General features: G+C 42.8%; 1 protein-coding gene across 1 annotated transcript in view; it reads right to left on the bottom strand.

Annotated features, from left to right (window-relative positions):
- Positions 1-16,986, bottom strand: part of LOC126199066 (putative oxidoreductase GLYR1 homolog) — a 292,423-nt gene extending 275,437 nt beyond the window's left edge. The window contains exons 1-2 of the mRNA XM_049935779.1: positions 16,700-16,986; positions 16,567-16,603 (exon numbers count right to left, since the gene is read on the bottom strand). Coding sequence (XP_049791736.1) covers positions 16,567-16,603; positions 16,700-16,734 — 72 coding nt within the window. The 5' untranslated portion in view covers positions 16,735-16,986. The remainder of the gene's footprint in view (positions 1-16,566; positions 16,604-16,699) is intronic.
- Between the last annotated feature and the right edge of the window lie 237 nt (positions 16,987-17,223).

Raw genomic sequence — 17,223 nt, 5'->3', positions numbered from 1 at the left:
GAAAAGGTTTAGGGAGTTGATCAGTGCAGTTAATACATTCAGGGAAACTGCACCATGTGGAAGAAGATATAGCAGACAGTTATTTCCTGTGTTGTCCTTATTCTGACAGCTACAGCTTCAAGAGGGGTTTGAAGGAGCACAGTTTCACTACAGACTGCATTTAGGACATAAATGCAAACCCCAACAGACACTCGATTATAGTCACCACAGTTCCTATAGTATCCCTTATAGTTTCGGAGGGCAGGGGTCCACATTGCCAGGAACCAGGTTTCCTGGAGGGCAATGCAGAAAGCAGGTGGAAAGCTTCACAGTTACCGTAGCTCAGCCAGGCAGTGGAAAAAACCGCCACAATTCCACTGGAGGATGACATCATTGTGAGACTGGGAAGGCATGGAACATTCAATGAGGCAGTTTACACCTCAGGGTCACCTGCAGACATCAATTTATTGCCTGAGCAGTCTATATCCATGGTCCAGCGAGATCTAGGTCCTCAGTGGACGCCAGAAGCTCCACCTCATCCGCAGATGCAGAGCTTGTAGGTAGCGGAGCTGTGGGTGCCACAATTCCCTTAGTCTTGGGAACCTTCTTTTCTCATAGTGGCGGCATAAGAGGACAGCCACAGGATGTAGGTGCTCAAATTTCCTCTTACCCTCAGTGTAGGTCAGTCGGTCCAGCGTCTTATATTCCATGATTTTCCTCCCTTTCTGTAGAATCCTGTAGTCTGGCAAGCAAGGTGAATGATTCTCTCCACAGTTGACACAGATGGGAGGCAGGGCACATGGAGTATTGGGATGTGACGGACGTCCACAATCTTGACATGTGACGCTGCATGATGAGGATGATTGGTTTGTGGGGCACTCAACTGCATGGTTATCAACACTCGTACAAAAATCCCAACCTTTGCTCAGTCCAATCTCGCCACTTTCATGAATGATGATGAAATGATGAGGACAACACAAACACCCAGTCATCTCGAGGGAGGTGAAAATCCCTGATCCCGCCGGGAATCAAACCTGGGACCCTGTGCTCGGGAAGCGAGAACGCAACCGTGAGACCATGAGCTGTGGACTGTGACGCTGGAAGTACAGCAGGGAGACATATGGCCGAAATTCCAGCACTTAAAACACTGCATTGGCAGAGGGATATATGGCTTGACATCACAATGGTAGACCATCACCTTGACCTTCTTGGGCAAATGTGTTACCCTCAAAGGCCAAGATGAAGGAACAGGTGGCAACCTGTTTATCCCTCAGACACCGATGGACGGAATGAACACCTCGTTGCTCTAAATTGGCACACAGCTCGTCGTCAGACTGCAAAGGAAGGTACATGTGGAATATAATACCCTGGACCATATTTAAGCTCTTATGGGGTGTGATGGTAACAGAAACATCCCCCTACTTGTCACAAGCGAGTAATGCCCGTGACTAGGCAGAGGATGCTGTTTTTATCAATACTGACCCAGAGCGCATTTTGGACAAGCCCTCCACCTCCCCAAACTTGTCCTCCAAATGCTCCACAAGAAAACTGATGCTTCACAGACATGAAAGATTCCCCATCAACTCTCGTACATATGAGGTACCGGGGCGAATAAGATTCACTACATCCTTAACCTGGCATCCCTTCCATGGTGTGGCCGGGAAGGAGAAGCAGAGAGCACTAATCTTTCACATGTAGCTTATCTTAAGTTGACAAATGTGGGGCAGCCGCATCAGCTTTTTATCAAAGAGGAGCCCCAAAAATCACAATTATGCCCCAGTCTCTACATATTGGGTACACAAGTAGAGTTATGGGCCGAGAAGAACCATGGTACTATGGCAGAAATGCATAACATGCATTTTCACAAGAGAAAACTGAAACTGTGGGAAATGGTCCAAGATAGATGCCTTCTTCAAGCTGGCATTCAACCAAGGCTACAGGAAAAGTCATCAATATACAGTGGGAGGGTAACCGCTTGTCAGACAGAAGTCACTAGCCCACTGATGATGATTGGGAGAGTGCAACACTCAATACTGAGCCCTGAGGGATGCAGTTCTCAATTATGGCTTCAGCTGCAAGAGGCTGCAGGTGTGTGTGTGTGTGTGTGTGTGTGTGTGTGTGTGTGTGTGTGTGTGTGTGTGTTTGACAAAGGCCTTGTTGGCTGAAAGCTTATATTGTGACAGTCTTTCTTGTGCCTACCTGAGACTCAGTATCTCTGCTATATAGTGAGTAGCAACTTTCCTCTTCATAATATTGTTCCATAAGAATCATAGTGATAACTGAAACTTCGGCAAGCAGCTGTGGAATCTCCAATCATGGAGGATATGTAAAATGTGATGACAGGTCTTTCCTGACAATATTTGTCTGGTGTTTAGCGTTTTATGGAAGTGGAATGTGGATGATAGGCAGTTCAAACAAGAAGAGAATAGAAACTTTTGGAATGTGATGCTATAAAAGAGAGCTAAAGATTAGATGAGTAGATCCTGTAACAAATGGGGGGGGCAGGGGGGGGTGTACTGAATCAAATTGGCAAAAAGAAATTTATGGCAAAACTCAACTAAAAGGACAAATTCATTTGATAGGACACATTCTGAGGCATGAAGGATTCATCAAGCATTGTTGTGCACCTCATGTATGTTGAAATAAGACTTCAACGTGATAATGAGATATTGGTGTTGGCCTTAGCACTGGACTTTTGGATTGTGATTTCCAACCTAACCCATGGTCAGTTGTGGATCATCCTCCCCAGTAACAATGATGCCCCGCAATTCAAAAACTTAGCAAAATTGTCAGGCTACCCTTCTTTCAAGCAGTTTGCAGAGGAAGTTTGCGAGGCAAATCAGTCAATGGTTCTTCATATAATTTGGATTTTTGCCTAGACTTAACTATTGGGATGATATTATTTCTCCATAGTGAAGGAAAAACCTTCTGAACACATGGTAGTCTGTGAGTTGCACTGAAATGTTGGATTACAGATTACGAACAGAAGCAGGGCCTGATGGCATACCGTGTGATGACTTAAGAGCCTGAAAAAGTTCCCAGTCAATGAAAAGATGATTATACAATATTCAGGATAAAGCGAATCCAGGTAAGCGGGTGTCTTCTACTTGTCTTTATGTCTTCAGAAGGTAGCAAGATAAGAAGGGACACTGACAAATTTGAAAAATGTGTCATGAAGTGTTTGGCAAGAACTGACGCATTGGTAGAAAACCATCATGGAGGAGGAGACTCAGAACATTTGTTGATCTGTGACAGTCCTGTAGACAATGGAGTTTGCCCACACCTTGGAAGAAGAAGTGTACATTCCCAGCATTCCTTCTTACCATGTTTAATTTAGTAGCAAACCTTTGTAAGCAGCCACTTAAACTGAGGATGGCAGTCAGAGGAGGGTGTTGCTTAAAACACAGAGTAGTTTGATGGTCCTGAAAAGCTTGTTACCTGTGAAGGGAACCGATAAAAAGAGGTATACAGCTGCCACTTGGCCCTTCGGAGAGCCCCAGTTGGTAGTCAGTTCATTGTGCAGTGACAAGGAGGCGACAAGATCACTGGAAAAACTACTATATAGCAAGCACTGCAGGAAAGTCACGAGACAGGGGGAAGAGACAGAGCAGGATCAATAGCCAAAATGGGCAACACCAAAGTGGATAGTGGTACTGTCATCGAGAAGTTTGGAAAGAAGTTCATGAATCAGTCAGTGGTGTGGTGAATGTTATTATTATTATTATTATTATTATTATTGTTGTTGTTATCTTTAGTTCAAAGTCTGGTTTAATGCAGCTTCCATGCTGGCCAACCCTGTGCAAGCCTCTGTGTGTCACAACTACTACAACCTACATGAATTTGTAGCTGCTTACTGTATTCAAGCCTTGGTCACCCTCTACAACTTTTACCCCCCAAACTGCCTTTCATTACGAAACTGACGAGTCCTTCATGCCAGATCCCTTCTTTTAGTAAAGTTGTGCCATAAATTTCTCTGTCCCTTTTTTTCCCCGCCTAATCTGGTTTACTACCCCCTCAATTGTTGCTAGAACTACCTATCTAATCTTCAGCACTCTTTTATAGCACCACATTCCAAAAGCTTCTATTGTATTCTTGTGTGAACTGCCAATCGCCCACATTTCACTTCCGTACAAGGCTACAGACCAGACAAATCTCTTCAGGAAAGACATCCTAACACTAAAATTTATATTAGATGTTAACAAATTCCTCCATCTTTAGAAACACTTATCTTGCTTTTTGCGAGTGGTGTGCAGTGAAGTCACCAAGTGAGTGTTGGGGGGAGAAGGTTGTCTGATTAATGTTGCCATCTCAGGGTCCATAAGGACCCTGCCTGGAGGTAAATAGACATTTCTAGCTGCCAGTAATTTTAATGGTCATTTGTGAAATGTGTTTTTTGAAGAGCAACACAGCTAACAAAATGAGACATCTGTTATGCAGTTATGGCAGGTGATAGTCACATCCTATGCAGTTCCATTAAATTATCATATTACGAGTGAAGGGCCCAACAGAACAGTTCACACTCCAGGTTTACTGTCTGTCACCAGTGAACAATATACAGGGACATAGGTTTTGATTTCAACAGTGTCGAGGGTCTGGCAACACTGGAGTGTGTTTCTCGAGTGACATTTTCTTTTTCTCATTAACTACTTTACAGTACTTTGCAAGGGCGTGACTGGTGTAAGAATAGGAACTGAATAGGAGTGGGAAGCCTTGGGAGCAGCAGTCTGAGGCTCCTTCAAGCACTGACTAGGTCGATGGTATGTAGATTCCTGGGGATATGATTCCCTGAAGGGAGACCTATCACTGCTAAACATTGCAGGAGGACAGTACTACTTCTGGCCTGATGCAGGGAACTGAGATCCCAGAAGATGGTGCTGTAGGAACAGCAAGAAATAGGCCTTTCTCCCCTTTGGGCTAATTTACTTGCACGACTACCAGACAGAAATGTTGCAGGAATGAAGAGAATAAGTACTTGACATAGCAGCAAAATTAGATATCACTGGGATGGTCTATAAGCACATAAGTTATTTTCTGGGCTTCAAAATATGAGGGGCGACCAGTTACATTCCTTAACTAAGGTAACAGACTTTTCGGGTATTGGCAAGGGTAGTGGTCTCTGCAGTTGATACGACACAGAAGTGACTGCTCATATCGTAAGTTCTCATGAAGTGGCTGACCACAGTCTCCACAAATTGGGCTTTTCGTACAACAGAAGACACATGCCCAAAGCATTGATGAATACAGCATCACATTATGGGAGAGGGAAATATGGCTTCACATCACAGCTGTAGACCATGATTTTAAATTGCTCAGGAAGCAAATCCGTCTCAGAAGTGAGGCCAGATGCTTCAGTGTCAACCTTACTGTCTAGTGGGGCTTGATATGAAGTGGGTCACTTGCTTCTCCAAAGTTTAATGTAATTCCTCATGTGCATGCAGCATTAAGTTGTGGTGAAAATTTAACCCCATACCATGTATGGGCTCTTATGGCTCAGTTAACAGTTATGTAATCAAGTTTCTTGCAAGAGGATTGGGTACAATGTTCAGTTCAGATTAACAGATTTCACCAGAAACATTTTTGATATTGTTTACAATAGATAGACAGGATCATTTATAGTAAAGTCACAAACCAGGAACAGAGGGGAGTAGGTTTTTGTGGTTTACTTGTTTTTGCTTTTCTCCCACGGAGTGGTGAAGGAAGAAAACTTCTTGGAGTCATAATGAACTACACTGAAGCACTCAAGGATGTCTGAAGAGACTGCCAGAGTTTGGTAATGGTCACAAGCTGATGACTCAGGTCGTAAAACAACTAGGGCCACACACGTCCGTGTCATAACTGTAGAACACAAAGGCACGTAAATATAGGCTCAATTGACAGAAGGAAAGCTAGCTAAATATAGGGATGAGAAGAATGGTCTATAAATTAAACCCTTGAGAAACAGAGGTCCTGAACTAAAGATTAATGTCCTTCGCCATACTGCTGCGATGGATAAAAAGTACAATGCAGTCAACAGCCAACGCGTCGTTTGCTAAACCGGTCGGTAACTCAAATGGCAAACACAAATGAGAACTTAAGTGGTTAAAAAAAGGGCATTCCATCAGGAAATGGCAGACCGTCAAAGGTTGAGGGCAATGAGTACACGGTGATGGGGGAGCACAACTTAACAAATGGCGATAGCTAAAAAGACTGAGCCCAACATGCAACACAGCTAAAACGATCTCCTCACAGCAAGAGGGCCAAGAGGAGGTCGTTCAAGCCACTGGGAGAGTCTTAATTCCCCGGAGCTTGTTGCCATGAAGGGAGGACCAGTGGTGATGCCGAAGTGACACCTCCTGCTGACAGACGGCAATGCAGAGACATCGGAGGGAACGGTGGGCCGAGGTACGAGGCCTGCAGCCTTGGCAGCAGCATTAGGAGCTTCATTTCATGTCAGACTGACTTGACCAACACACACAAACATCACAGTGGCTCCATCAAGAGGGAGCAAGTGACAGCTTTCATGCACCCGTTGCGCTAAGGGATGATGATGTGCATCACCAGAGGCTTTGAGGTGCACAGAGAGAGTTGGAACAGAAGACGCAATTGAAAAGCCTATGTCGCCGGATGTACTCCATGGCCTGATACAGGGCGGAGAGCTCTGCTATAAATAATAAGTAGTGTTCTGGAAGCAGATACTGAAAAACTTCGGTGACAATGACAAAAGCACACCCGGCGCCACGGTCAGTCCGAGAGCCATCAGTGTACACAAAGGTATTATCACAATGTTCAGTGCGAGGGTTGTGAAACTTACGGTGATAGAGTGAGGGTGGAGTACTATCCTTAGGAAGCGAATGAAGGCCAAGGGGAACACGGGTCGCCGTATGAAGCCAAGGTGGTGAAGTGTTCACACCCATCAGGAAAGTGGCAGGGAGTGTGAAGTTAAGCTGCTGGAGCAAGAGCTGAACGAGAATTCCAGGAGGTAACAGAGAAGATGGACACATCCAATACTGGCGATCAAAGGAGTCATCGAATGAGGAAGCATACGATGGGTGCCAACTCATGGCAGACAAACTGCATGCCTATCTGCTGAGCAGAAAGTCACGGCAGTAGGACAGCGGTAGTTCGGCAGCTTTTTCCATACAGACTTTCAACCAGGCTCGTGTAAAAGGTGCCAGTGGCAAAACAGATGCCACAATGGTGGATAGTATGAAGGTGGCATAAGAGGGATGGACGTGCAGGTGCACAAGTGAAACAGGCAAGGGACTGGTACAAACAGAGGAGGCAGGTTCAATCTGCTCCCCAGGAAATATCACGTGACGAAGCAAGAGCAGGGATAATTTTAATTCCCTCTTGTTTTGCCATCTGCGTCTTTAAATTCGTTTATTTCATTTTTGAGTAATTACTATTAACATAATCTGCATTTTCAAAAATGAGAAAGGTTGGACCTCAGTTTTAAAGTACATAACACCAGATATGATTTTGAGCTTGATTTAGGTAGGCAACTGATTTTCTAATTTATTTTGACTATTCGTAGTTAGTATCTTTCAGTATAGAGTGAAATCAGTAATTGTTTCATAACTTAAATTCTATCGTTGACGTATAAATAAATATAAATCCTGTACTAATTATAAGCACTTGGAAGATGAAATACTAGTAATCTTAAAGAATCTATTTACCTCTATTCAAAAACATGTAAGCAAAGCCAGCCCTTTATTAATTCCAACGTAATTAACAATTTTGTCAAAGTATTGTTTACATAACTATACATGTTAATAATTCGGTTTAACCCTCGTAGTAAAAGAAACTGTTAAAAAGAACCAGTTTTTCGATGTATCCAGTTAAATTAATGAGTTAAGTTTTAATTGTAATTTCTGTAAATGTTAACTTCAAACAATATGTAGTTTCAGTACCTCTTATTGTGATGATATATAAGGGTCCGATTTTGGTCAAAAGACAGTCAGTCCACAGCCGAGTTTCAGACGCATAACTTGCGCTAGTTAGAACAACAACAATGCTTCAACTTAACAGTGTAATAAGTGTTGAACAATTCGGCCGTGTGTAAAAACAAGGACAGCGCCTGCTCCATACGTACCTGATTATTCTCCAAGAACCGTGAACTTTGTGGTTAGGTTTTTTACTGCTCTTAGATGCTCAACAAGAAATCTATTGTAGCAGTGCAGTATGTGGATGGTTCGCCTGCTAACTATCAATGAGGCTTATTGGAAGTTAGAACAATAGTGCACTGGCCATATATAATTGTGTATTATTGGAGGGTTGTGAACATAATAAAGTAAAAGACACTGAAACGCAACTGTGTGTTTGTCGGCTACATCATTTACAGTAGTCATTGTCCCAATTACAAACCCCATTCTCCACCCTGTTCAGCAATGAACACGTTGACACCGAGGACAACAAACGAACAAAAATAAAAGTAGGAGGAACCGCTACAACCAATGAGGACATGCAAGACAATGAGGGACCACATGCAGGGGGCTGCCAGGTAAGACACATGGGAGGACCAAGAAAGTTTCCTGTCAAGCATGAGTCCAGGATTTTCGTAGTTTCAACTAATTTAATACAACGGGCCCAAGATGTAAAGTTGGTGGAAGAAACCACTGCTCTACCAGAAATTCACACAAACGGTTTAACCAGCTGAAAAATTAAAGTCATTGTCAATGCTCCATGAGTAAAGACGATCAAGACTACACTGAAGACGCCACTCAAGAAGACAAGTCCAAGCAGAACTCCAACAGATCGCAAAATCGTAATTGAAAAAGGAAGCTGGAGATGCCCGGTGCGGTACAGGCAATTATAGGATTAATGGCGATAGCTAAGAGGTCGACGCTCAGGATGGAACCCTGAGGCACACTGTTTTCCTGGATAAAGGTGTCTGACAAAGCAGCACACACACTTACCTTGAAAACTGGGTCTTTTAAAAACGCCTGAAGGCAACAGGGCATGCAGCCACGGAAGCCCCACATGTAGAGAGTATGGAAGATACCAGTCCTCCAGCACGTGTCACAGGCTTTCTCCAAATCGAAAAACACGGCCAGAGTGAGATAGTTTCACAGAAAATTATTAATAACATAGGTAAACAAAGTGACGTGATGGTCAACTGCAGAAAGGCGCGCTCGGAATCCACACTATGCAGAGGTTATTAAATTGCGAGACTCGAGCCACCACACCAGCTGGGCCTGAATCATACGTTCCATAACCTTGCAAACACAGCTGGTGAAAAAAATGGAGTGGTAGCTAGAAGGAACGCGTTTCTCCTTACCGGGCTCAGGTATGGGTATGACAGTGGCTTCATGCCAGCATCTGGGAAACATGCCCTCTGCCCAGATGCGATTGTACGTATGAAGGAGAAAGTGCTTGCTCGCATGAGAAACGTTCTGCAACATCTGGATGTGAACATCATCTGGCCCTGGGGCAGAGTATTGGTATGAATTGAGGCCATGATCTAGCTCCCTCATAGTAAAGGTGGCATTGTAGGACTGATGATTCTGAGAACAGTGTCACCCAAGCCTTCTGCACTTTTTCCTGATGAAGGAAGGCAGGACAATAGTGGATGCAGCTCAAAATCTCCACAAAATAGTGGCCAAGGTGTTGGAGACAGCAATAGGGTGCACTGTGACATTGTTTGCTACTGCCAGGCTGAAAATTGGGGAATGGACCTTGGTCTCAGAGAGCCATTGGAGGTTGGCACCCACATGAGAGATGAGGGAGTGGAACTGTTAGAAGAACTAGTATATGAAATCCAGCTACCTTTTTTCTGTGGTGGAAAGGATAATGTTTGCAAGATACTCCACCTGGTCATTGTAACTGGAGAAATGTTGTTCAGCGAAAGTCGCCAGGGATGAGTAAAGCCTCCATTTGGCCTGAGAAAGCTGCCGCTTCGGTGTGCATGTAGATGGGTTAGGAGTCAGCATATGGATAGCATGCGGAAAATGGTCGCTGGAGAACGTGTTAGAGAGAACAGATCACTAGAGGCGATGGGCAGCAAACTGAGAAGTGCAGGAGGAGAGGTCCAACTGGGAATAAGTGTGCGTGGAGTCTGAAAGGAAAGTGGGTGCTCCCGTGTTAAGGCAGATGAGGTCAAGTTGATTGTGAAGGTAAGACAAGAGTGCACCTTGTGGACAGGTTCTGGGAGATGGTGCACATTAATGTCACCAAGCAGCTGAAAGGGGCGATAAAGCTGCCCAATAAACTGCAGGAAATTCTGCCCTTGTGGCATAGAATGATGGAGGGATGTAAACAGTGCAGAGAGGAGGTCAAGTGAGGAAGGAAAATGCGGAGTGCAACAGCTTGAAGGCAGGTAGTCAGGGAGATGGGTTGACTATGAATGTCATCCCGTATGAGCAGCATGACTCCCCACATGATGGAATGCCATCCTCGGGGGGTGGGGTGGGAGGGTGTCAAAACGGACCAGGAAGAAATGTGAGAACTCAAAATTGGTCGTGAGGATGCAATTTTTTCTCCTGGAGGCGGAGAACAAGGGACACTGTGATTCCAAAAGCAGCCATAAGTCCTCTTTGTTGGATCGAAGGCTTCGAACTTTCCATTGGAGGAGAGAGGAGGGAATGGGTAGGAGGGAAAAATGAAGGGGTGTTGCCTCGACAGCTGCGGAGTGTCATCCTATGGAGGCTGGAGGATCCTACTCCACGAGATCTACAGAGACGCTGGCATTCTCGTTTTGTCGGTCTGCAGCATCCAGGGCAGAAAAACAATTGGTGGTGTGCACCGGCGACATGGACGAGGATACTACGTGACACCACGTCGAAGAGGATCTCCGAGTCAGCCAAGGAGAAGACAGTTTGCCTTTATTTGACTCCCGACTGGAGAAGGAAGACTCAGATGTTTGTTGGCTGGAAGGAAATAGGAAGTTGTTGCAGGAATATTCCTTATGTCCTGCCCGCCCTGCCGGTTGTGTAGCAGGTAACTTCGCCATGTGAGGCTAAAGATTTTACAACCACAGTGCTGAATTTGAGATCGCATGTCTGTGTGGCCATGTCCTTTGTGGAATGAGATGTAAGCAAGAACAGTACTGTAAAGGCCAGATGGAAGAATGCAGGGTTCGCAACTAGCCAACAACTTGCAAGGGACTGGGTGAGGCACTTTTCCTTCAACCTTCAGCCAATGCGTAAACAAGAGCAGGATTTCACAGGTCTGGCAATTGCATCGACACCTTTCTGAATAATAAACAGATTTACAGTTGCAAAGGATTGACCATCTTTGGTACATGAAACCACAAGGAACCATGGTGCAGCTAGGAGGGTATTTGAATTCTGAGCTTCATTCCATTTATGTTTGGTAGACATTGACTGTGAAGAAGATGACTGGCTCATTGCAAGATAATCCCCCATAACAGTCAGCGTCTCCTCTGGCGTGCTGCTTCCAATTAGCCCCCCCCCCCCTCAGATGGGGCCACACCCGTCTTACGTGATTGTATACACCTCCTGAACACCCGACAGAGGGACCGCTCAGGCAATTGCCCCTACCTGGGCTTGGCCTGCACCAGGGGGCACGTGCGGGGCTGTGAATGACTCGTTACCCAGTCACCTGTTAAGCGTCAGATGCAAGGGCTGGTCTTCAGGAGGGCACAGGGAGAAAGAGAAAAAGAGCACGTTCAAACACCGAAGCAGAGGAAGGATAGGAGAAGGAGAATGAAGAAAGAAAAAAATGGAACGAAAAACAGTTGAGAGAGTATTCTGATATCAGCTACTGAAAATGCAGAACACATTCCCAAAACATCCCAGACATGTTCCCCAAGGGAGGGGGGAAAAAGAATAGTAAGAGGACAGACATGCAGCACAGAATGGAAAAAATGCTGCAAAGGCTGGAACCCTGTGGTAGCCAAGCACGAACCCACCAAAAAGCAGTGAGCCCCCTGGGGGTCAGGTCTCTTGACTGTGCAACATAGCCTCCATGCTACCACTTACTCTGGTCAAGCGTCCTCCCCATATATGCCATTCAGCCAGAGTAATGGCCACCTGGTTTGACAGTCACTGCATGGAGTCTCAGAACCCCTGACCACTCCCCAAACAAATAGGCACCTATTCATTAGCATGCACAGGGAGGAAACAACGTGACTACAATAGTGCATTCTCTGCATAGTCAGGGGCTGCCATTATGTCAGTGTCTGACAACCCCCACATCGACTGGCTATCATGCCAAGTACTGCACAACCTTCCCACATGGATCTTTGGGGGTAGGCGGGGTGGGGGTATCCCGTATGTTCCTGACTTAACTCTGGTCATTTCACAGGTCACTGACTGCACTGGCAAGAATATGAATACATTCTACTGCGAAACTGATTTACTGAGAGAGATTTAATAACAATGGCCATAGATGAAATAACAGATCACACACCAATAATGTTTTGCATTTTATCAGTGGTACACTGATTGAGACCGTAAAAATAGCAGAGTTAATATCTACATGGATACTCAGTACAACACACTTAAAGGTCTGGCAGAGGGTTCATTGAAGCCCCCACACAATAATTATCTATTATTCCACTCTAAAACAGTGCGTGGAAAAAATGAACACCCATATCTTTCCGTTTGAGTTCTGATTTCCCTTATTTTATTATGATGATTGTTTCTCCCTTTGTAGGTTGGCGTAAACAAAATATTTTCGCATTCGAAGGAGAAACTTTGTGACTGAAATCTTACGACTAGATTCAGCCGCAATGAAAACTGCCTTTGTTTTAGTGATGTCCACCCCAAATACGGTATCATGTCCGTGAGACCCTCCCCTATTTCTCGATAATACAAAATGTGCTACTCTTCTTTGTACTTTCTCAATATACTGCATTAATCCTATTTGGTAAGTGTCCCAAACCACACAGCAGTACTCCAAAATTGTAGTGTCGGGAGTCTCTTTAGTAGATCCGTTATATCTTCTAACTGTTCTGCCAGTTAAACACAGTCGTTTGTTCACCTTCACCACAACATTTTCGTGTGGTTTTTTTCCAATTTAAGTTGTTTGTAATTGTAAGCCCTAGATACTTAGTTGAATTTATGGCTTTTACATTTGACTGATTTATCATGTAACTGAAGTTTAACAGATTCCTTTTAGCACTCATACGGATGACCTCTCACTTTTCATTATTTAGGGTTAATTGCCAGTTTTTGCAACATACAGACATCTTTTCTAAATCGCTCTGAAATTTGCTTTGATCTTCTGATGGCTTCATTTGAGTGAGATTGATCAACTTCACCTTTCGAGACAAGTGTGCACAACACTTGTTTTAAGATGAGATTAATCACGTCTATTTTATGTAATATGTGCAAAGAGCTAGCAAACTAGAAATAACTCCTCCATATCTTATGAAACTCTGAGCCAATGGGCAAAATATTATGTGAGGCAAGATTAATTCGGAAATACGGAAGCGTCCGATCCCACCCGTCTGCTTTGACCCATGATGTCACAAATGTGACGGAAACAAAAACAAACACACACACTTTCCACAAGAAGCCTAATGACACTAACGGGACAAGCGCGGGAAATGGGGTGTTTTGGGTGGGGGGGCAAACTAAATATAAACAAATTTAGACGCCTTGCGTAGCTACGACGTGTAAGTGAAGACAGCCATGCATGAATACCCACCCACCTCCCCAGGGGTCGTAACCACTGCAACCCATAGAAGATAAAGATGCTTCAGTAGCCGATTAGTGTTTTTTGTCTTTTTAAAAAAAAAAATCTCACGGGATAGAACGAACAGATCAGAAAGATAAATATAATAAACTAAAACAGAAATTGGAGGAAACAGATAATTAAAGTAAGTAATAAGTGTTTTTAAATTTTAAAAAAATCTCACGAGATAGAACGAACAGATCAGAAAAGTAAATAAAATAAGATAAAACAGAACTGGAGACAGCCACACTCAAACCAAACTCCGTGCCGTCATGACGTCACACACGACAACACCCTTACGTCACGGGTCAAAGTCGACGCGTGGGATCGGACGCTTCTGTCGACCCATTAATTCAAGCAACAACTCACTCTAGACTTTTTATTTCTATTACACTGAAGACACAGGATAAAAAAAAAGAATGAGGAAAACTAAAGTGTTCCATGTTGTTGTACACCATGTAGTCTTTCAGAATGTATACTTTAAACAAAAACAATACATGGTATTGATAAAGGAAATAAAATCTCCTTCATAACTACTGCTAAGATATCAGCATTTTCTCTCTTTTTTTTCTTTTCATTCTAAACTCTTTCGTGGACTCCTTAATTCATCTCATTTTCATTACCTTCATTTTCTTTTCATCCAGAGCATCATGTACTACAGAACTGTGGTTCAGTTCTTCTATCTCCTTCCAGAACATCCCAAAAAATATTTTCTTTGCCGTGTCGATATTTGTTTCCTCAATGTACTGCACACCAGAGATCTTTTGGAATATTTCCTATCCAAAACTACTAAATATGGTTATCTCTGTATGAAAGGGAGGCAGCAAGTTATGAATAACAGGTCCACAGGTCATAAACACTGCACACTATGTATCTTTTCTTGGCACTTTGTACATCATTAAATCATGTGATTTTCCACTCTATTTGATAATGTCAATCTCATCATAGATCGACAATACACAATGGGATTCCAGAAAGCATACCTTCCATATCATCAAAATATTGTATCTGAACTTCATGAGACACTTAACAACACAATTTAAAAATAGTCCTTTGTTCAGAGTTGGTAAATAGTTTGGCAACCTGTCTTCTTCACTATCAGTCCATGGAATTTGTTGTATGATGTGTCATAAGCTACAGTGTGCTTCAGAGAATTTCCTTAATGAATGTTATACATTTTGTCTTTCAGTGCTGCCTCAGTTTGGGATTCCGCGGAATTCTCTTACACTTGTTACCCCCAAACCTGTTTACATGTTCTTCCCATTCAAAGTTTCTTGATAAAGGAAAAAAATAGAATTTATTACTCAGTATTAATCAATAGTTACATATGTATTTACAGCAGACTTTTTGTTGATTTGTGTTGTAATTAGCCTCACCCTACCATATTTCTGAGGTAACACATCTTTTTTTAAAAAAAAGAAGAAAACTGGGGTATAGCCTATTGTAGACAAAAATGAGGACTAAAAAAAATAATTTAAAGACAATGTTCCAATAACTACATACATGAATCATTTTGCCACTCCCCCGAGAGAGAGAGAGAGAGAGAGAGAGAGAGAGAGAGAGAGAGAGAGAGTAGGGAGCAATACAAAGCTCTACCGAAACCAAATAATGAATGGGGTACCCTTCATCTTGTACACAAGTTTCTCTATTACACCATAACCACTCAATGAATAGAAAATCCACAGGTCTTTGCAGTGTGAATGGTCAGAACTTAAGAGAGCAGCATGACAACAAGTAGCCTGCCATCAGAATTACCACGCAAGCTAGGATTGTGTTTGCGTCAATATCTGCTGTTACCTTCAAATATTTATTTATTTGTTAACAATGGTGTGTAAGTTCTGATATACAGTTATGAAATCAACTCAGTGACTACAGAACAGTAACACACCACATAATTCACACTATGATTATAATTATGCACAATTGATGATGTTAACGTGACAGTAAATTGTAGTACAGATTACTGCCATGAAGAAATACCCCCAGTTATTAAGAGGACACAAAAGAAAGGTCAGCACCTATGCAATTGCATGTTGATGGTAATTCAAAACAAGGGAATTCCATTTATATGACAAAGCAGTTTATATTAAGTGCAACTAGCACCAGCCATTAGGAAATGCAATTAGTCTGTTCTAGAGATTGATCATCTGTCATGCATAATTCAAAGTAGAATTACATAAGAATGAAATCATCCCACCGATCTTTAAATTTAAAATGTTTACTGCACACTATCTCATTTTACATAAATGCCAAATATGGACTATATTTTATGTATTCGAAGCAGGAACTATCAGCAAACAGTAAAGACACTTCTGACGGAACAAGCATATTTCAGCTCACATCACAGCTTACATTTATTGTTAAAATCGGTGCATAGTTCTTCCTGCACACAAGAAGACAACCAATGAGTTGACTTTTCCCCTGGAGAAACAATGTATAAACTTGCCATTCTAGTCTAAATCTAAGAAAAAACTATCAGTTCTACTCCGAGAGGTGCGGGTCAATCGGTTGTATGGAAACAAATAATTTGATGCAATTATTGATGTTCTAGTGGAGGAATCCAAGATCTGTCGGAAGTCGAACCGTATAAAACGTTGTATGTGAATGTAAACATAACAAAAACACAGTCATTATGCTTCTCGCAAGTATTTTGCACCCAGTTTAAAATCACTTTACAGCTTGCAGTTTAAAGTATCTGGCACATTCTTCTGATAGCAGCACAATTCCTCGGTTAAAAATGTAAACAAGCAACAACACATAAGGCTTGATCAGCAGCGAATGTGGCATCCAGTAACTTGCAAGAGGGTGCTCTCTGATTAAGAGGCTGACTTATCTTGCGGCGCACCAACAAATGATTTTCCAAGGGTTTTCGCTACCTGCAAAATGCCTAAAAAGTTCGCAAGGCACATCAGCCGAAGGCTTACGCCCTAACGGTTTCTCACTAGCGTAAGCGTAAACAAAAACACTCACCCGTCCAGGCCATGGAGAAAACCCCTTCATTTTTGCCCTGGAATAAGATTCCACGTTATAAACACAGCACATATTTCAATTTCAAACACTAAATCATTCCTAATATCACTATGTTCGAACAATTTTCGCTCACCACACTAAGTCTCCCAGTTTGAACTCCTCCGCCATATTCCTACACGATCTCGACTGCGACTGATAGGAATTCTGGGAGCAGCGTCCTTTTCTTTACTTGTAGTGCAACACCGCCGAGAGATTTGAAGTTTTGGCGCTTCGTGTACTTATTAGAGAAAAATCTTAAACATACGAAGTAAGGGATAAAAAACAGTTACAAACTATTTTTCAAGAAGCGTTTGTTCTACTATTTTGAAAAATTGCAGGTTAATAAAGCTAGCGCTCAAATCCAAACACAGCGCGGAAACGATTCTACGAGAAACTGAGGTCTTATATCGCATAAGTATAGTTTGCTCTGCCTTCTGAACTGCTTTGCAACGACACAAGGTCGATCAATTGATCGATTCTACACGATCGACCTCTTGTATCTCATAATGTGACAACAATAAATTTATTTATTTATTTATTTATTGACTGCTGAAAGAGTTACGGGTATTGTGTATTTTGAGAGAAGTTTTACAAAAAAAGTTAAGAGTTCGACATTAT

Source organism: Schistocerca nitens, chromosome 8, assembly GCF_023898315.1.
Source record: "Schistocerca nitens isolate TAMUIC-IGC-003100 chromosome 8, iqSchNite1.1, whole genome shotgun sequence".
NCBI classification, from domain to species: domain Eukaryota; kingdom Metazoa; phylum Arthropoda; class Insecta; order Orthoptera; family Acrididae; genus Schistocerca; species Schistocerca nitens.
The sequence above is the reverse complement of the archived record's forward strand: the minus strand, read 5'-3'. Positions and strand labels throughout refer to the sequence as shown.